General features: G+C 39.3%; 2 protein-coding genes and 1 pseudogene across 2 annotated transcripts; 2 read left to right on the top strand and 1 right to left on the bottom strand.

Moving 5' to 3' along the window:
* The first annotated feature begins 8618 nt into the window (after positions 1–8618).
* On the top strand, positions 8619–9557 carry LOC107588780 (olfactory receptor 146-like). Its single transcript, XM_016277017.1, has 2 exons — positions 8619–8964; positions 9094–9557. The coding sequence occupies exons 1-2, from the start codon at positions 8619–8621 to the stop codon at positions 9555–9557; spliced, it is 810 nt and encodes a 269-aa protein (XP_016132503.1).
* A 3169-nt stretch (positions 9558–12726) lies between these two features.
* On the top strand, positions 12727–13665 carry LOC107588781 (olfactory receptor 146-like). The gene is made up of 2 exons (XM_016277018.1): positions 12727–13072; positions 13202–13665. The coding sequence occupies exons 1-2, from the start codon at positions 12727–12729 to the stop codon at positions 13663–13665; spliced, it is 810 nt and encodes a 269-aa protein (XP_016132504.1).
* Positions 13666–15227: 1562 nt separating this feature from the next.
* On the bottom strand, positions 15228–19781 carry LOC107588783 (uncharacterized; annotated as a pseudogene).
* Positions 19782–20239: the final 458 nt, after the last annotated feature.

Consider the following 20239-nt stretch of genomic DNA (forward strand, 5'->3'; position numbering starts at 1 on the left):
AGGATTCCTGGAACCAGTTCCTGGGCTGGGTGGAGTACGCCCAGAATTTACTATGACAGCCTTCTACTGGTCTCACTCCCTTCCAGTGTGTGCTCGGGTTCCAGCCTCCACTGTTCCGGGGAGCTTTCTGATATTCCGGCGGTGGATTACTGGTTCCGGGAAAGCGAGAGGGTCTGGGACGCTGCTCACCACCATCTTCAACGGGCAGTGCGCAGGCAGAAGACAACCGCGGACCTTCGACGAGCTGAAACACCTACCTATCAGCCAGGTCAGAAGGTATTGCTGTCAACTCAGGACATCAGACTGCGCCTGCCCTGTAAAAAGCTCAGTCCCAGATTTGTTGACCATTTCACCATCCTGGAACAAGTCAACCCGGTCACCTACAAACTCCAACTCCCCTCACAGTACAGAATTCATCCCACATTCCACTTATCACTGCTGAAACCTCACCATGAACCTGTCTCTCTCCTCACAGAGCCTGGCCAGACGGAGGATCTGTCTACAAGGTGAAGGAAATTCTGCGGTCCTGGCGCCGTGGTGGTCAGCTGGAATACCTCGGGGACTGGGAAGGATATGGACCCGAGGAACGCTCATGGGTACCTAGGACCGATATACTGGACCCCGCCTTAATGTCTGAGTTCCATGCTGTCCATCCTGATCAGCCGGCACCTCGGGGCAGAGGTAGACCACCACGACATCGGGGTTTTCGGCCAGGCTCCACCACCACCCAATCACAACGATCCGTCTCACCTGAGTTCTGAGCACCTGCACCTGTCACCAATCAAGCACCTCGTTACCAGCCTACATAAACACGCACACACCTCGGACACCCTCACTGTCCGGTCTTGTATACACGTAGAGGACTCAATGACTTTGCTACTACTTCCATTTGAATACTTCCTGCATTACTTACCTCCTGTGTTCCTCCTAGTGTCTCCTGTTCCTCCTAGTTCCCGGATCGCTGAGGTGTGTGTGCTCCTCCTGCCTGCATTCCAGCTCCTGTAAAGCCAAAGAACCGGTTTACCCTGCTCATCATATCCTTCGAACTATTCCCTCACCATCACATCCTCTGAACCCTACCCCAGTACTCTCTGTGACCCAATAAACCTATTTTATATATACTAACATGTTGCATCAGACCTCTTCCGTTACAGTTCTTTGCTGGAAGCTAATATTTGTGTCCTCCTGAAGAAGGGTAAACCCCCTGAGGAGTGTGGATCTTACTGTCCTATCGCTCTGCTTAATGTAGATGTCAAAATACTAGTGAAAATTTTAGCCATTCGACTTGAGTTGGTGCTTCCCACTATCATTAATATAGATCAGACTGGTTTTATTAAGGTGAGATCTTCATCACATAACATTAGGTGGTTACTTAATATTATTAATTAGTCAGGTCTTTACGCAAAAGGGGGTATAGTAATTTCATTAAATGCTGAGAACGGATTTGTTACGGTTGAGTGACCGTATTTATTTTCAGTATTAGACAGATTCAGTTTGGGCAATAATTTTGTTAATTGGGTTAATTTTATACACACCCCGTTTCTAGTATGATTACAAATGGTGTTCGAGCTCCTAAATTTAGATGGTGCAGTTTGCCATTATCATTGTTAGGGCATATTCACCTTGTCATGAAGAACATTGTACCTCGTCTGCTATACCTTTTCCAGATGCTCCCTGTTTTGCTTCCTGGCAGAGCCCTAAAACAACTACACAGTTCAGTTACAACGTTTATTTAGCGGAAAAAAGGCATAGACTTAGATACAGCTTTTTATCACTTCCTAGTAGACTGGGAGGATTGGAAGCTCCCTCATTTGAATTATATCAGTTATCTGCTCAATTCAATTTTATACTGGAATGGCATTTAGACAAACCTAACTCAACCTGGATTAGTGCAGAAGCAGCAGGTATAGGATATGTCCCCTTCTGAATTTATTATACATCTCATCCACAAAATTATAATATAATTCTTAATAATATGGTTAAAGTGTGGAGGCTAGCACATAAAATAGAGGGTTATTCCGCACATCTTTCGCCATTAACACCTATACCCAACAACCCAGATTTCCCCCCTGGATTGAATGAGGGGCTATCAATCTGGAAGAAATAAGTGATTTGTGTCATAGGTGATGTGATGGAAAACAATAAGTTGATGACCTTTGACCAGATTATTACAAAGTATAGTATTGATAAGAAACTTTTTGTTTTACTTACCACCAAATACATAGCTTTTTGTCAAAAAAAACTAAAGAATTATTCAAGTGGTATGGGTCTATCGACATTGGAAGCACAGCTGAAAAAAGCTGTCATCTTCCTAGTCAGCACTTAGATATTTTTTACAATATACTCACAAGTTCAAACAAGGACAATTCAAATAAAGTCAGGGGTCTGTGGGAAATGGATATTGGACCTGCTGAAGTTTGGGGTTTTTAATTCAGCACAATTTAAAAAAGAAAAGTTAAAATACTCAACAGATGTTTACTTCATCCCAATTACAAGCAATATAAACAGCATATATGGTTGATATTTGCTCTTTACCTTTGTTAGATTACATTCATGAATTAAAGTGCTACAACAGCAGGGGCATAAACACAAAACTCACACTTACACTCACACTCTCAGACTCTCTCTCTCTCTCTCTCTCTCTCTCACACACACACACACATAATCACATATACACATATTAATAGCAGTCCCAGACAGTAGTAGGACAGATTGAATGTACACAGGACCTAAATTTTGACAAAAAGTGAAAATGAGTCCCACAGACCGAACACCATAGAAGGGTTAAAGGTACTTATCTCTTGAAAATTTTGCTATACAGTGCTCGCAAGTGTATTTTGTAGCAGTGGATCACAGCCGTTACCCCTTCAGTGAAAAAACATTTACATTTCATGGGATCTGGGAGCCCTTTCTTAAATAACTACGTGTAGAGGCATAACATATGTTCCATATGTTATCCCTGGGAATTAAAAATCTAGCGTGGAAGGGATAGAGGTGAAGTTGAGTGTTCCCAATCCCAATCCCAAATATCATTCTACAAATGATATTTGTAGAATGCTATGTATCCTGTGATTTATTCTGATTTCAGAGTTATATATTCTATATATAACATTTTTCCTCTGTATTTAGCTGTTTTGTTTTTTATTTTATTTGTTGTATTATTATTATCATCATTATAAAATATCCCTGTAATTGCAAAAAAAAAAAGGTACTGCTTTCCAAACTTTGCCACCTAGAATTATCTGTACCCTCATCATCACTGCTGGTTCTATCCAGCATAATGCCTGTATCATCAGTCTATACAGACATTGAATTGTCCATATTGATACCGCCCAGTCTCCCTCTCCCACCTCCACTGCAAACCTCAGCCAGTCCTTCAGCCTCGCCTCAGCCCCTCATCTTCTCTCCAACACCTTGCTGTGTGGAGAAGCCTCAGGTCTTAAGGTCACCAGCTTTGCCTAAACAAGTGGATCCCCCAGCTCCGTTGCTGGTCCCATCGCTCCATCTTAGCGCGTCGACCTGTCGGCTCTGCCTTGGCTCCTCCCACCCTCGGCTCCACCAGAGACCTTCGGCTTTACGGCTTCAACAGGCTCCCTCATCCCTCTGTCTCCACCCTGGTCAGTAGTCACTCTGCCTGTGCCACGGACTTGCAAGCCTTTCGCTGTGCTCCATCTCTCCACCCCTATGGGTTCAGCGGGCTTCTCCTTCCCCCAACCCTGCCCCGCTTTGGTCCTTGATCACACCGGCTCTGCCTCAGTCCTCAGTCCTCAGGCACTCTGGCTCCACCTCAGACACTCATCGAAATTAAATCATAGAAAATTTAATTAATCAGTTAATATACTCTACGTTTTCCCTATCTACAATACTAGGCTGACCTACATCTTTTTTAGCTTTTCTGTTTCTCACAGGGCAGGTTGTGGGGGAATTTCCAAGTCACTCACTTCATCATCATCTGCTTCTTCAACCTTTTACCCTTGTGATGACACGTCGTCTTCCTGAACTGCTGCTTGCTCAGTTTCCTCTTCTGGATCTGTATCGTTCAACATCAGTGTGTCCTCTTGATGAGGTTCTGAGGGTCTTGACTGCAGACAACTACTGTCAATCTAGCTCTCTCTTCAACTGGCATCTCAACCAGGCTTCCCTCTCTGTCGGTCACTACGAGTTATGTCGTGATGACATATTGAGGTCTCACTTGGGAGCCCAATTATCTCTGAGCTTAAGAGAAAACACCAATGAGAATTGGCTAGTGTATTTTGCATGCTGAGCCACTCCCCGGGCCTATGGGTATGTAAGGCGACAGTGCGCATCCACTCATTAGATTTTTGCTTCGGAGCCGAGTAGTTGATGATATACATTGCATTGCTACAAAGTCTTTTGTCTTTGAGTGCAACAAGAGGCTGTTCCTGATTGGTGTTACGGCGCATTACAGCAGTGTCACTGTCAGGACCAATTCTCCTGAGCGCTTCAGCTAAAAGAGCAGTTTCCTTTATATGAGCAAATCATGGATGATTCGCGTGTGTTTCAAGATGACGTTTCGTCCGTGTTCTTCTGGATGCGGTCATTTCCTGTCCTCTGTCGACGGCCACGATCACTGTCTTCAGTGTCTGGGCCTTCAGCATGCTGAAGCGGCATTCGTGGATCTTCTGCGGATGCATGTCCATGTCATCACTGCGATCGTGTCTCTCCCTCCTCAAGGGGAGTGGAGCAGACCCCTCTGCTGCTACCCGTCCCGGTTTCTCTGCCACAAGCAGAGGACCGCCGGCTAGCGCTCTGGGAGGTTTGAGGGTGACAGTGAGAGCTTCTCCGCCGGGCCATGCCCCACGGACCTCTCACTCCTCTCGCAGCGCATGTTCTTTGCGGCTGCTGGGTGATTCTGCTGGGCCGTCTCGCGCCGGTCCCAGCGTGTCATTCGGTTGGTCGCCTGAGGATCAGATGTTGATTGCAGCATCGGGGGATGGGCTATTGCCTTTGAGGATGAAGATTCGGTGGGGCTGCCCCCCTTGGGTGTTGTTGCCACTGCCGAATCGGACCCAGAGTTGTCGGCCATGCTTGCCTGGGCAATCATGAGCATTGGACTGGAGGTGACTACACTGCCCAGCCCTGAGTGCTCGAAGCTGGTTGATTGGCTTCTTGGTGCGGAGCACGGCTCACAACCGCTCACAACCCTCCTGCATCCTCCACCTCGGCTCCGCCCTGCACTGAGACACCGTCGAAGCCGGCACGTCGAGCCCCATGCAGGAGAGCGGCACCCCCCGTGTCGCACCCGGCCGCTATGTCCTCCAAGAATACGACGAAGCAGCCCTGACACTGGCAACCCGGAGATGTGGGAGACTGCTCTTCAGGAGGTGGCGAAGACAGCAAACTCCCCATCGCTGCACCACTGCGGTTATGTCGACTGTCCCTTTGGAGCCACTCGTACGGAGTTTTGGAGCGTGGCTTGCGTTGCCCAACCCGTCCTGCTGGCTCACTCGGCTACACGATTCAGTACGCCAGGCGACCTCCCAGATTCGATGGCGTTCTCGAGATTTCGGTGGCAGTCCGAGATGCCTCTGTCTTGCGCGAGGAGATTGCTGACCTGTTGGCGAAGGATGCAATCGAGCCGGTCCCTGCAGCCGAGAAGAGGAAGGGGTTTTATAGCCCTTACTTCATCGTACCCAAGAAAAGCGGTGGCCTTCCAACCTATCTTGGATCTGCGATTCTTGAATCGGGCCCTTCACAAGCTCCCGTTCAAGATGTTGATGCAGAAACGTATTATCAAATGCGTTCAAGCCCAGGATTGGTTTGCAGCGATCAACCTGAAGGACGTGTACTTTCATGTCTTGATCCTTCCTATGGGTAGGATGTGGTCTCCGTAGCGTCCTTTTCCCTATAAGGCTCGCTTCCGCATTGTTCTGCCAGGCTGAAAGAACAAGGATTTGATTTGAAGCAATGTTTCACTGAAGGTTGAAATCCCTTTCAAAAAATGTTTTTGTGGACGGAACAGCAGCATGGCCTTCTCCAGCAGCGATGTACTCACCATTGATCCCCTTTGGTACCAAGGTCAGTGAATTTGCACTGGGGCTTTGGGAAGGTTACCACCTTAGTGTAGCTTTTGTCCTGACACGCTACGGCTCGTCAACATTTGCAGCGCCACAGGGTTGTGACGGGGTTCAGGTTGTGGCGCTTTCCAAAGACCCCATATGTCATCACAACATAACTCGTAGTGACCAACAGATAGGGTACATCTCGGTTACGTACATAACCCTCGTTCCCTGATGGAGGGAACGGAGATGTTATGTCCCCATGCCACAACCTTGAACCATTCGCTGTTGCCGGGACACGTTCTTGGCTCCTCAGCGTAAAACCTAATACGTGGATGCACAATGTCGCCTTATATACCCGTGTGCACGGGTAGTGGCTCAGCACGCAAAATCCACTAGCCAATTTTCATTGGTGTTTTCTCTTAAACTCAGAGATGATTGGGCTCCCAAGTGAGACCCCATATGTTGTCACAACATAACGTCTCCGATCCCTCCATCAGGGAATGAGGGTTACGTACATAACCGAGACGTTTTTTCCCCCTCCTGTTAACATATGATTCAAGGAATATTCTGTTTAATGATTCACAATAGTATACTAATATACTATAAAACAATAAAAACAATAAAACAATAAAAACATGTTTTGCACCCAAATTACAATGTGTGTAATGTCTCTTACAAGCATTTAGCTAAACTTAACTAACCACCCTTTACACAACCGTTACAGTAGCTAAAAATGCAGTGCCAATAAAGATACAAAAAATTAGTAAATGTTTATAAAAATGTACAAATGATGAATAGTCTCAGCTTTAGACTGGGTACTGCAAAAACATGAACAAATGATTAATAAATTATTTGTAAAGACGTGAAAATAGGGTAAATTTGTCATTTGGGTCATTTGGGATCATTTTTGCCATCAAAATGACTGCTCATGAATGTCACGGTGCGTGTGGAGAAATGAAGCGAGGACTCAAGTGCAGGATGAATGGTTCTTTCTTTTAATAATAAAATGAAACAAAAACAAACTAAAACAACCTCGAGGGGGAAAAACAGACAGGCAGGCTATAGGAACTGCACTACATCCAGACATAACACACACAATGAAAAAGACGGATCAGTACAGGATTACAGACACCAGGAGAATAAATAGGAAACCAAATGAGGAGGCTAGCGAGGGAGACACAGGTGGAGCAACTTAAACAATAATGAGGTAACAAGATGGGCGGGGCAAGACAATAGACAGGAGAGAGCACATGGCAACAAACAACACATCACAAGCCATGTGCTCACAGAACACAGTCATCTGGTGGCCATCCTGGGCACACCTGCCGAAGACTGTGACAATGAAGGTATGAATGATTAGTAAATGTTTATAATCATTTACAATTGATGAAGAAGTCTACACAACAATACATGACCTTTACAGACTGTGATTATGAGTTAATAAATATATTAACATGCATAGTTTGTGAAGTGCTTAAAATTAATAATGAAGCTATATTTTCACAACATTTGTAAATGTAAAAATGAGCATTAGCTAATATGTGAACTAAAGTTCAATGACACTTGTAAGCATTCAACAGTACATTAACAAATAAACTTGTAATCATTGTGTAATTTTTGTTAAAATCTTTTGTAGATTTTTAAAACACATTGAAAGTTTAAGGACATTTGTAAACATTAACTAATGATCAGTTAAGCATTAAATAATGTTTGATAATTATTTATTAATGAAGCTTTTAATCATTGTAAACCATCTGTCAAAATCATTAGATTTTTTTTTAAAGCATGATCATATGAATTGAAAGTTTAATGACATTTGTAAGCATCTCAATTTACATTAATTAATGATCTGTTAATCATTTGGTAATGTTTAATAAGTTCATTAGCTAACATTAACAAGCACATTATCTCATATTTCTAGATTTGTGAATATATATATTAAGTAATGATTAGTTAAACATTATATAATTTTTGTTAATGATTTATTAATGAAAGTTATTATAAAGTGTTAACAATTTATCAGGAAAAATGAAATACTGATACAGCTGGCTGCTACTCTTCAATATGAAGCTTTTTATCTGTGCATATGCAAAGCAACTACCTAGTTCTAAAATAATTTTGGCCAAAATTTTTGAAAATAAATGTATCATTGGGGTCATAAATCATATTGCATAAGAAGTAACTTCTCTTGTTGCTACAAACACACTCAATCAACAGCCTTACTGCTCTTAGCAACGAATGCTATGAATTGGTTTTCCCCAGTGGAGTGATGACAATGTCAGAGAATCCCATCATTATAGGGATAATCTTAGGCAGAGTGAGGCAAGATGCTGTGGTTACATTTCTAAAGTAAAACTGAATACTGATAGAGGTGGTTGTTATTCACTTTTGTTCATCTGTAAGAACTATTTTATTATTATTATTATTATTATGTTTAGCAATATACTGTAATGTAAAGCGTCAAATTTAAGTGAAACTGGGAAGTGATTTTCTTTTATCATGTGCATTATACTCAAAGTGAATGATATGTTTAAGATGATATGTAATTAATATTACGTTTGTTATTCTGTTTGCAGATTTTGTGTACAGCAACAAATGGACAACCTGACATTCAGACACGGCATTCTACTCGTGGAGGGACTGAAAGTTACACCTCAGTCATCTCAGCCTGTTTTCATTGTGCTTCTCTTGGCTTATGTCTTTACAGTGGTTTCCAACATTGGACTTATAGTTCTAATCTCAACAGAGAAGAATCTGCATGACCCAATGCATTTTCTGTTCTGTAACTTGCCAGTGAATGATATAATAGGGACCACTGTCATTATGCCACGCTTACTACAAGACATTTTAAAGGAAGCTTCAGAGCGCTATATATCATATGTGGAGTGTGTTATTCAAGCTTATTTTGTGCATGTATTTACAGCAGCATGCCACTATGTGCTGATGATCATGGCCTTTGACAGATATGTGGCTATATGCAATCCACTGCGATATACGGCCATAATGACCAATAAAATGGTTATTAAACTATCAGCATTTGCTTGGGGCCTGGCATTTTTTCTGGTTACAATTATGATAGGTCTTTCTGTGCGGCTGTCTCATTGTAGGTATAAAATTGAAAACCCTTTCTGTGACAATGCCTCACTGTTTAAACTGTCCTGTGAAAATGTGATTATTAACAATATCTTCGGAATTATTTATACTGTGATTGCACTCAGTCTGTCAGCAATATCAATATTCATAACGTATGTAAAGATTGCTACTGTATGTATAACCAGCAAAAACAAAGCACTGAACAGCAAAGCCATAAAAACCTGCTGCACTCATTTAGCTGTTTATTTAATCATGTTTATTTCTGGAGCTGTGTTTATATTTCTTCATCGTTTCCCTGAATACTCTGACAGCAGGAAACTAGCTAGTATAATGTTTCACATTGTACCACCAGGATTAAATCCCTTAGTATATGGTTTACAAACCAAAGAGATAAGACAAAAGATTGTTAAACTCTGGCGTAGAAAAAATCGAATTCTTTAACAGATTATGTATCTTCACAACATAGTCAATGTGTTTTTATAGGATTTTGTGAATGTGAAAACTTATTTAGCTGTAGTATTGTAATGCTGCAAACACTTCCACTTTAATCTCTGCTCAAGTTATTTTAAGTATTTTTCAGGTGTTTGTATAGGAATTTTTTACTAAAAATGTAAACTAAATGAAGTTGTAAGCAGACATTACCTAAGGAAAAAATAAAATAAATGACAAGAAAAGCACATGTTAATTTTGGCTCATTACAAGCACAAAAGGCAATTTTTGCCACGTAACATGCTGATAAAAGCTCACGAAAATGAGGAAGAAAGAGAAACAGGATCTTTAATGACAAATCTTAGGAGATAATCGCGGCTAACCATTTGCACACATAATATATTGATGAAGATGGACAACCAAGGGCACAAAACTCAGAACTTAAGTAGACAGATCAGACAAAGGGAACTAATGAGATAAGGATGAAAGAACAAAGATTTGATTTGAAGCAATGTTTCACTGAAGATTGAAATCCCTTTTAAAAAAAATTTTTGTGGACGGAACAGCAGCATGGCCTTCTCCAGCAGCGATGTACTCACCATTGATCCCCTTTGGTACCAAGGTCAGTGAATTTGCACTGGGGCTTTGGGAAGGTTACCACCTTAGTGTAGCTTTTGTCATGACACGCTACGGCTCGTCAACATTTGCAGCGCCACAGGGTTGTGACGGGGTTCAGGTTGTGGCGCTTTCCAAAGACCCCGTATGTCATCACAACATAACTCGTAGTGACCAACAGATAGGGTATGTCTCGGTTACGTACGTAACCCTCGTTCCCTGATGGAGGGAACGGAGATGTTATGTCCCCATGCCACAACCTTGAACCATTCGCTGTTGCCGGGACACGTTCTCGGCTCCAGAAGATGGCTCCCACAGCTGAATCATCCATCCATCCATTCATTTTACAAAGCACTCGTCCACGGCACACAACTTAATACTATACAGGTATAATTTAATTGTAAATTAAATATTAAATTGTTTAATTAGGGGTTATACATAATTTCCATGACAGAGTTCAAATAAATCCTTTCATCTTACTAGTGGAGCTGCCAGTTTCAAATGATTATTAAACAGCAAGCACAAAATATGCAAAAGCGGTAGTCTTTAGGTACACTCAGTGTCTGAATTCACTTTCATTTACTAATTTTCATTTACTCCTTCAAGTGAACTGTATTAGGGGCCTAATGTAGGGAAAAGTGAATGAGGTTATGAGCGGGTGATTTCGGATTCAATTTCTGTCTTGCTTTTAACTGATTGTCGTTCTGTATTTTTGTGTTTTAATTTGGATTGTTCTGTTTGCTTGTGTTGTAAAGCACTTTGATAAAGTACCCTTTTAAAGGCGCTATACTAAATAAAATTTATTATTATTATTATTATTATTATTAAGGTACTGTTGCTGAACCTCAACAAATTTTTATATTACTTTGGGATCATTTTTGCCATCAAAATGACTGCTCATGAATGTCACGGTGCGTGTGGAGAAATGAAGCGAGGACTCAAGTGCAGGATGAATGGTTCTTTCTTTTAATAATAAAATGAAACAAAAACAAACTAAAACAACCTCGAGGGGGAAAAACAGACAGGCAGGCTATAGGAACTGCACTACATCCAGACATAACACACACAATGAAAAAGACGGATCAGTACAGGATTACAGACACCAGGAGAATAAATAGGAAACCAAATGAGGAGGCTAGCGAGGGAGACACAGGTGGAGCAACTTAAACAATAATGAGGTAACAAGATGGGCGGGGCAAGACAATAGACAGGAGAGAGCACATGGCAACAAACAACACATCACAAGCCATGTGCTCACAGAACACAGTCATCTGGTGGCCATCCTGGGCACACCTGCCGAAGACTGTGACAATGAAGGTATGAATGATTAGTAAATGTTTATAATCATTTACAATTGATGAAGAAGTCTACACAACAATACATGACCTTTACAGACTGTGATTATGAGTTAATAAATATATTAACATGCATAGTTTGTGAAGTGCTTAAAATTAATAATGAAGCTATATTTTCACAACATTTGTAAATGTAAAAATGAGCATTAGCTAATATGTGAACTAAAGTTCAATGACACTTGTAAGCATTCAACAGTACATTAACAAATAAACTTGTAATCATTGTGTAATTTTTGTTAAAATCTTTTGTAGATTTTTAAAACACATTGAAAGTTTAAGGACATTTGTAAACATTAACTAATGATCAGTTAAGCATTAAATAATGTTTGATAATTATTTATTAATGAAGCTTTTAATCATTGTAAACCATCTGTCAAAATCATTAGATTTTTTTTTAAAGCATGATCATATGAATTGAAAGTTTAATGACATTTGTAAGCATCTCAATTTACATTAATTAATGATCTGTTAATCATTTGGTAATGTTTAATAAGTTCATTAGCTAACATTAACAAGCACATTATCTCATATTTCTAGATTTGTGAATATATATATTAAGTAATGATTAGTTAAACATTATATAATTTTTGTTAATGATTTATTAATGAAAGTTATTATAAAGTGTTAACAATTTATCAGGAAAAATGAAATACTGATACAGCTGGCTGCTACTCTTCAATATGAAGCTTTTTATCTGTGCATATGCAAAGCAACTACCTAGTTCTAAAATAATTTTGGCCAAAATTTTTGAAAATAAATGTATCATTGGGGTCATAAATCATATTGCATAAGAAGTAACTTCTCTTGTTGCTACAAACACACTCAATCAACAGCCTTACTGCTCTTAGCAACGAATGCTATGAATTGGTTTTCCCCAGTGGAGTGATGACAATGTCAGAGAATCCCATCATTATAGGGATAATCTTAGGCAGAGTGAGGCAAGATGCTGTGGTTACATTTCTAAAGTAAAACTGAATACTGATAGAGGTGGTTGTTATTCACTTTTGTTCATCTGTAAGAACTATTTTATTATTATTATTATTATTATGTTTAGCAATATACTGTAATGTAAAGCGTCAAATTTAAGTGAAACTGGGAAGTGATTTTCTTTTATCATGTGCATTATACTCAAAGTGAATGATATGTTTAAGATGATATGTAATTAATATTACGTTTGTTATTCTGTTTGCAGATTTTGTGTACAGCAACAAATGGACAACCTGACATTCAGACACGGCATTCTACTCGTGGAGGGACTGAAAGTTACACCTCAGTCATCTCAGCCTGTTTTCATTGTGCTTCTCTTGGCTTATGTCTTTACAGTGGTTTCCAACATTGGACTTATAGTTCTAATCTCAACAGAGAAGAATCTGCATGACCCAATGCATTTTCTGTTCTGTAACTTGCCAGTGAATGATATAATAGGGACCACTGTCATTATGCCACGCTTACTACAAGACATTTTAAAGGAAGCTTCAGAGCGCTATATATCATATGTGGAGTGTGTTATTCAAGCTTATTTTGTGCATGTATTTACAGCAGCATGCCACTATGTGCTGATGATCATGGCCTTTGACAGATATGTGGCTATATGCAATCCACTGCGATATACGGCCATAATGACCAATAAAATGGTTATTAAACTATCAGCATTTGCTTGGGGCCTGGCATTTTTTCTGGTTACAATTATGATAGGTCTTTCTGTGCGGCTGTCTCATTGTAGGTATAAAATTGAAAACCCTTTCTGTGACAATGCCTCACTGTTTAAACTGTCCTGTGAAAATGTGATTATTAACAATATCTTCGGAATTATTTATACTGTGATTGCACTCAGTCTGTCAGCAATATCAATATTCATAACGTATGTAAAGATTGCTACTGTATGTATAACCAGCAAAAACAAAGCACTGAACAGCAAAGCCATAAAAACCTGCTGCACTCATTTAGCTGTTTATTTAATCATGTTTATTTCTGGAGCTGTGTTTATATTTCTTCATCGTTTCCCTGAATACTCTGACAGCAGGAAACTAGCTAGTATAATGTTTCACATTGTACCACCAGGATTAAATCCCTTAGTATATGGTTTACAAACCAAAGAGATAAGACAAAAGATTGTTAAACTCTGGCGTAGAAAAAATCGAATTCTTTAACAGATTATGTATCTTCACAACATAGTCAATGTGTTTTTATAGGATTTTGTGAATGTGAAAACTTATTTAGCTGTAGTATTGTAATGCTGCAAACACTTCCACTTTAATCTCTGCTCAAGTTATTTTAAGTATTTTTCAGGTGTTTGTATAGGAATTTTTTACTAAAAATGTAAACTAAATGAAGTTGTAAGCAGACATTACCTAAGGAAAAAATAAAATAAATGACAAGAAAAGCACATGTTAATTTTGGCTCATTACAAGCACAAAAGGCAATTTTTGCCACGTAACATGCTGATAAAAGCTCACGAAAATGAGGAAGAAAGAGAAACAGGATCTTTAATGACAAATCTTAGGAGATAATCGCGGCTAACCATTTGCACACATAATATATTGATGAAGATGGACAACCAAGGGCACAAAACTCAGAACTTAAGTAGACAGATCAGACAAAGGGAACTAATGAGATAAGGATGAAAGAACAAAGATTTGATTTGAAGCAATGTTTCACTGAAGATTGAAATCCCTTTTAAAAAAAATTTTTGTGGACGGAACAGCAGCATGGCCTTCTCCAGCAGCGATGTACTCACCATTGATCCCCTTTGGTACCAAGGTCAGTGAATTTGCACTGGGGCTTTGGGAAGGTTACCTCCTTGGTGTAGCTTTTGTCATGACACGCTACGGCTCGTCAACATTTGCAGCGCCACAGGGTTGTGACGGGGTTCAGGTTGTGGCGCTTTCCAAAGACCCCGTATGTCATCACAACATAACTCGTAGTGACCAACAGATAGGGTATGTCTCGGTTACGTACGTAACCCTCGTTCCCTGATGGAGGGAACGGAGATGTTATGTCCCCATGCCACAACCTTGAACCATTCGCTGTTGCCGGGACACGTTCTCGGCTCCAGAAGATGGCTCCCACAGCTGAATCATCCATCCATCCATTCATTTTACAAAGCACTCGTCCACGGCACACAACTTAATACTATACAGGTATAATTTAATTGTAAATTAAATATTAAATTGTTTAATTAGGGGTTATACATAATTTCCATGACAGAGTTCAAATAAATCCTTTCATCTTACTAGTGGAGCTGCCAGTTTCAAATGATTATTAAACAGCAAGCACAAAATATGCAAAAGCGGTAGTCTTTAGGTACACTCAGTGTCTGAATTCACTTTCATTTACTAATTTTCATTTACTCCTTCAAGTGAACTGTATTAGGGGCCTAATGTAGGGAAAAGTGAATGAGGTTATGAGCGGGTGATTTCGGATTCAATTTCTGTCTTGCTTTTAACTGATTGTCGTTCTGTATTTTTGTGTTTTAATTTGGATTGTTCTGTTTGCTTGTGTTGTAAAGCACTTTGATAAAGTACCCTTTTAAAGGCGCTATACTAAATAAAATTTATTATTATTATTATTATTATTATTAAGGTACTGTTGCTGAACCTCAACAAATTTTTATATTACTCGGCAGAGAATATTTTTTAGATGTTTCCAATGCAATCAAACAGCCGATGATACACATAACAGATTTAGTCTGTGTCACTTAGTTTATTATTTATCAACTTTGTTTGAAATAAGTATCCAAAGTTGAATAGACATCTTTTGACATATCCAGATTGAGTTCTGTTATGAGGTGAACACAATACATCAAACACATCTTTGTCACAAGGGTAGTCTTTGAATACACATTCTTCCAGACACACTGCAACTTCTTCTAGGCTCACAGAGTGTAAGTAATTTCTCGCGCCATATAAATGAGGTACCGTATGCATAATAGCTGGACGACCATTTGGAGATCGAGATGTATGTACTGGTCGAATTCTGTGATTGTCCCATGATGATGCCACTTGATCCAGTTCCTCCTAAAAAATAATAATAATGAATAAAATTTTTACATGGTGGTTTGATAAATAACATAGTCATTAAGGATAAAATAATGCTTCTAATAACAATTTACTATTTTTTTATTATGTAATTTACCAATTACTTTATTGTGAGCAGTGATGGGTAGTAGAAGGTTGCATGCAGTCTGGACAGTTTACAGTTTATTGCATAGATTTTATTACCTATCTGGAGGGCAGGACTTCAGGGCATGGGGACTATTTGCTTTTCCCTTAAACTGATTTCTTAACTAATTTTTTACTTTTCTAAGCATTTTTTCTAGCCTTATGAAATGTATCAGTCATATTTTGTCAAATTAAATAATTTAATAAAATATTAATTTAATGCAATGTTAATAGAATTTTAATAAAGTTCATTATTTATTTTTTAAAAATCAACAAGACATTTACCAGTCAAATGTAACCATTCAAAATGTAAAAGTACAATTCCATAAATAATGGCATTACTGTTTTATATATAAAAAAGTAACAACAATATGAAATAAAATTATAACAGACAGTAGGTGCCAGTATGCCACTGCCTGCGTGATGAGTTTTCGAACCATTTTCATTCAAAACTTCTGTGAGTCTTGCGCTAGTGTAGCATGCCCACTGTCCAGTTGGCAGTACTGCAGTGAAATCTATTTGACAGAAGTAATTAGACGGACAAAGTTGTGTTGTTATTCAAAGTTGAGCCGCTCTAGTAATGACTTTATTACAATAATTTAATCACAATGTCTTGTGATAAATCACAATGAATATCTCTATTCAGCAATGATAATTATTGAAGTCTTTTACATGTGATCCAGCAAAAATCAACAAAGTCTTTCCTGCATAACCAAACCCTTGTTTTGGCTTTTTCTTTATGCTTTCATTTTTTATACAGTACATACTTAAGACATATTACTGGAATCAATTTAATACTTAGTCCACATAAGCTGATATAACCTAATCAGACTGTTTCTATATGCTTCATATATCTAGAATAAAGCATTTGACCAAGCATCCATATAAGCATAAAACATATTAAGCAAAATATCATTCATCTGAACTGAATACTTCAGCTAGCTTTCTGTAATATAAAATCAACACTTAAATTTGATGAATATAACAAACATTTTTAACCAATAGGGCCTACTGTAATCATACAAAACTAAATCATAAGTAGCACCACTTTAATCCCAGTATATAAACAGCAATCACACAATAAATTCACGTTCCTGAGATAAACACCCTGTTTGTAAACATTAATACATTAACTTAACATTAGTATGGGATTTCAGAGTGCTGGAGCATTTTTGTTAACTTTGAAGTTAATTGTAACAAAGTTCGTAGAACGGGAAGAAGGAGTCAGGAACCGGCGGACGTTTAAACATAACTTTAATAATAAAATAAACACAAAACTGAAAATAGTGCACCAGCCCCTCACGGACGACTGCCGCACACAAACAGAACCAAAACAACATAAAATCCAGGCCTGGTCCTGTAACATGGGAGGCATGACAACGGAGTTGAGGATCCAAATGCAGCTTTTATTCACAAGAGTGGTCAAAACAGGCAGGGTCAAACACCAGCAAACAGGTACAATCCAGGGCAAAACAAAAGAGCAATCCAATAAACAGTTCAAGGTCAAAAAACAAGAAGGCAAGCCAAGGCAAGGAAACACAGAGACTCGGAACAGGGTACAGGCTAAACAATAATCAGCAATCTGTGTACGGATGAGTGCAACCTTTATAGTGTCACTGATAGGAAACATATGTTGTGCAATAATGAGTTCCTAGGCAGGGGTTTATGGGGAATGGAGTCCGGAGAGAACCAAAACAAAACCCCTTATCGTGACAGGTCCTCTCTCGTCCTTCACTGTCGTCGCTCCTCCTTTTATCCTTCCGGAGCTCCTCCGTGAGACTCGAGACAGGTGTCGCTCATTATCATTAACTCCACCGGCCTCACTCCGTTCCCACGGTTCTCGGCCCCGCCCCACTTGTCACATTAATATATAAAACACACGGGCCATTCACGGCCGTAATGACGAGTGGATACAGTCCCCGTTATTAATTAACTCTTAAACCGTACATTACCTCACTTAACTGGTAGATACACTTGAGTAACATGTTATCTTGACATTATATATACATTGTGACAGGATTTACCCACCTATTTCACAGAAATAATGAGACGGACAAAGTTGCGTTGTTATTCAAAGTTGAGCCGCTCTAGTAATGACAGTGTCTTCCTCGTGGCTCACCATTACCATAGCAACCCTGGACCACGCACCGCTCCCCCATAATGTCCACGTTAATTGTAGCAATATTAAATAAAATCATCAACAAAGAGAGACAGATATAACATGCATAAATACATTAATATAATCAATTGTAAGCAATAAACATACATATATACATATAAATACATGTGACCAAACATTCAGGGTGTCACACTAGCTACCAGATTACCAACATATATGGGAGGTTTTTTTTCTCCCCCCCTTTTCCAACTTTTCAACTTAATTAAATTCATAAATTTGTAGCGTCTGGACCAATCAAACACACAATAATTATTTTGTTAGTTATATTTAACAAATACTCTGTAACACCCCTCAGTTAACAAGCCATATGAGGACCTATGGACCTTTCACCCGAAATGCGTAACACCCCTGGTCCCCATGGCAACTAATGCTGATACCACTGGTTTTATGACCCAGAGGAAAGTGAACAGAGAGACTCTCACTTCCTTTTCCATAGGAAGAGACACACTGCACAGTAGAAATGGACTTTTCTACTAATTAATTCATAGGAAAACCTTTCTTTGAATGAACACACATATCCTTCAGGTCATTGTGTATGTTGTCTTTGATATTTTTAGACTATTTTATGCATGCTTATGATGGAACCACTCATTCCTGTCATCTTGCCTATATGTAATCCTACCATGTTTAGTATCTATGAATTCGCCTTCTGATGATCTAAACGAGCGTGTATATTATATGTTGGTACATAGGCAATATATTAGTGTCCTGAGAACCTTTAGTAATTTCGATTCAAGTTCCATATGCAAAGTACAATGCTTCCACACAAAGGGTCATAAAAACTCCCCAGTATCTCCAAACTCCCACTTGGGATTCCGGCCTTTCTCATTGGACAAGCCCATCTTGAGAGGCGTGAATCTTCTCCGACCTTAAAGGCCTCACACCAGTGACCCGCCCGAGTAGGTGGTTTGGTTGAATTCTGAGAAGATGAAAATGTGAGCTACAACGCTCCAGGACATCGTAAAATCGTGCCAGGCTTCGGCCTTGACTTTTCCATTCACCAAGATTCTCTTGACACAAACTGGTTCTTTTTCATCAACCAACTTCAGCAAAGATCAACTTGAACCTTCAGATTGCATCAAGCCTCTTGCAGACAGACGAGACGTGCAAGTATTCAAACTTAGTCTTTGACGTTGTTCATTGTTTGCTCATAACTGGAGTCACTTAATCATGCAGATTTATGCTACAAGCTCGGTGTAGAATTGTACAGTAAGAAAGTTATTTCCCTTAACCAGGAAATTAACGTTCTTAGAATTGACAGACAGTTGACCCTGAGAGGTCAAGTAAATATCTACAGCGGATCTAAATATTTATAATGAATTATAACTAGTTATGATTAATTATTCATATTTCCCCATGAGCTGATTCGCTACAAATTTGTGGGTCATAATCTATTTATTTGGATTAATGGAACAAATTACCCCCATAAACACAACTTGTGACAAAAATGTGAGTCATTAGGTTAAAGCCGACTAGCCTACATGTTCAATAGGTTTGAATACAAAAGAACAAAAATAAAACCTGCCTTACCTGCATGAAGTTTAGAAAACAGAACTGGATCAAACATTTGTCCAGGAAAGTGTCAGCATAATGTCCATCCTCCTTCAGATTATCAAACAGGTTTATCCAAAACTGAATGCGCTGACTTCTAATTGTAAGCCACCATCTCTCAATACGTTGATTGCTGGATTATCGGCCCCAAACTGACACAAGTAGAGTTGGGATGCATTCCATGGTGCAGAAATTTCTGCATCTCCGCAACATAGACGTTCTCTGTGCCGAGATCCAATTTCACAATTTTTGGGCATCCCTCCTCCTCTATGACAAATGTCATAAAGTACCCAGCTATGACCCGAGGATCACCATAAATCACCCATACAGTCTCTCTGTCAATTATTAAGCCATTGAGCAAGCATTTCTGATGCATCCACCTGTAACCATGTGACAGGCCTGATGTTTGCAGCTGTACTTTAAGAATACATTTTTTTCTCAACTGTGGTGGAAACGGGCTTCCATAATATGGTACCAATAGACTGTAGCACAAGTGCATTACGAGAGTTTCTCACTATTACAAGAAATAAGTCATTGTAATGAGAAAGTTTCTCATTATTTTGAGAACGTTTCTACTTATTACAAGAACGTTTCTCATTATTATGAGAAAGTTTCTCATTATTACGAGAACGTTTTTCATTATTTCGAGAAAGTTTTTCATTAAATACATTATACAGTATATACAGTCAAACCAAAAATTATTCAGACACCAGATATAACTTTTTATATTTTTTTACTAGTGGGTGCAGGACACTATAGTTGATTTATGTAAGTCTCATTATCTCATCTTCCTCCGTTTATCCGATGCCGGGTCGCGGGGGGAAGTAGTCCGAG

Source organism: Sinocyclocheilus grahami, unplaced genomic scaffold (genome assembly GCF_001515645.1).
Source record: "Sinocyclocheilus grahami isolate Dianchi unplaced genomic scaffold, SAMN03320097.WGS_v1.1 scaffold107.1, whole genome shotgun sequence".
In the NCBI taxonomy this organism is placed as follows: domain Eukaryota; kingdom Metazoa; phylum Chordata; class Actinopteri; order Cypriniformes; family Cyprinidae; genus Sinocyclocheilus; species Sinocyclocheilus grahami.

What these genes read in the sequence shown, in the direction of transcription:
- LOC107588780 (XM_016277017.1), top strand. Translation starts at nt 8,619, where the DNA reads ATGGACAACCTGACATTCAGACACGGCATTCTACTCGTGGAGGGACTG. An exon ending in AGCAGCATGCCACTATGTGC is followed by an intron (nt 8,965 to 9,093) that starts TGATGATCATGG and finishes TTCTGGTTACAA; the next exon opens with TTATGATAGGTCTTTCTGTG.
- LOC107588781 (XM_016277018.1), top strand. Translation starts at nt 12,727, where the DNA reads ATGGACAACCTGACATTCAGACACGGCATTCTACTCGTGGAGGGACTG. An exon ending in AGCAGCATGCCACTATGTGC is followed by an intron (nt 13,073 to 13,201) that starts TGATGATCATGG and finishes TTCTGGTTACAA; the next exon opens with TTATGATAGGTCTTTCTGTG.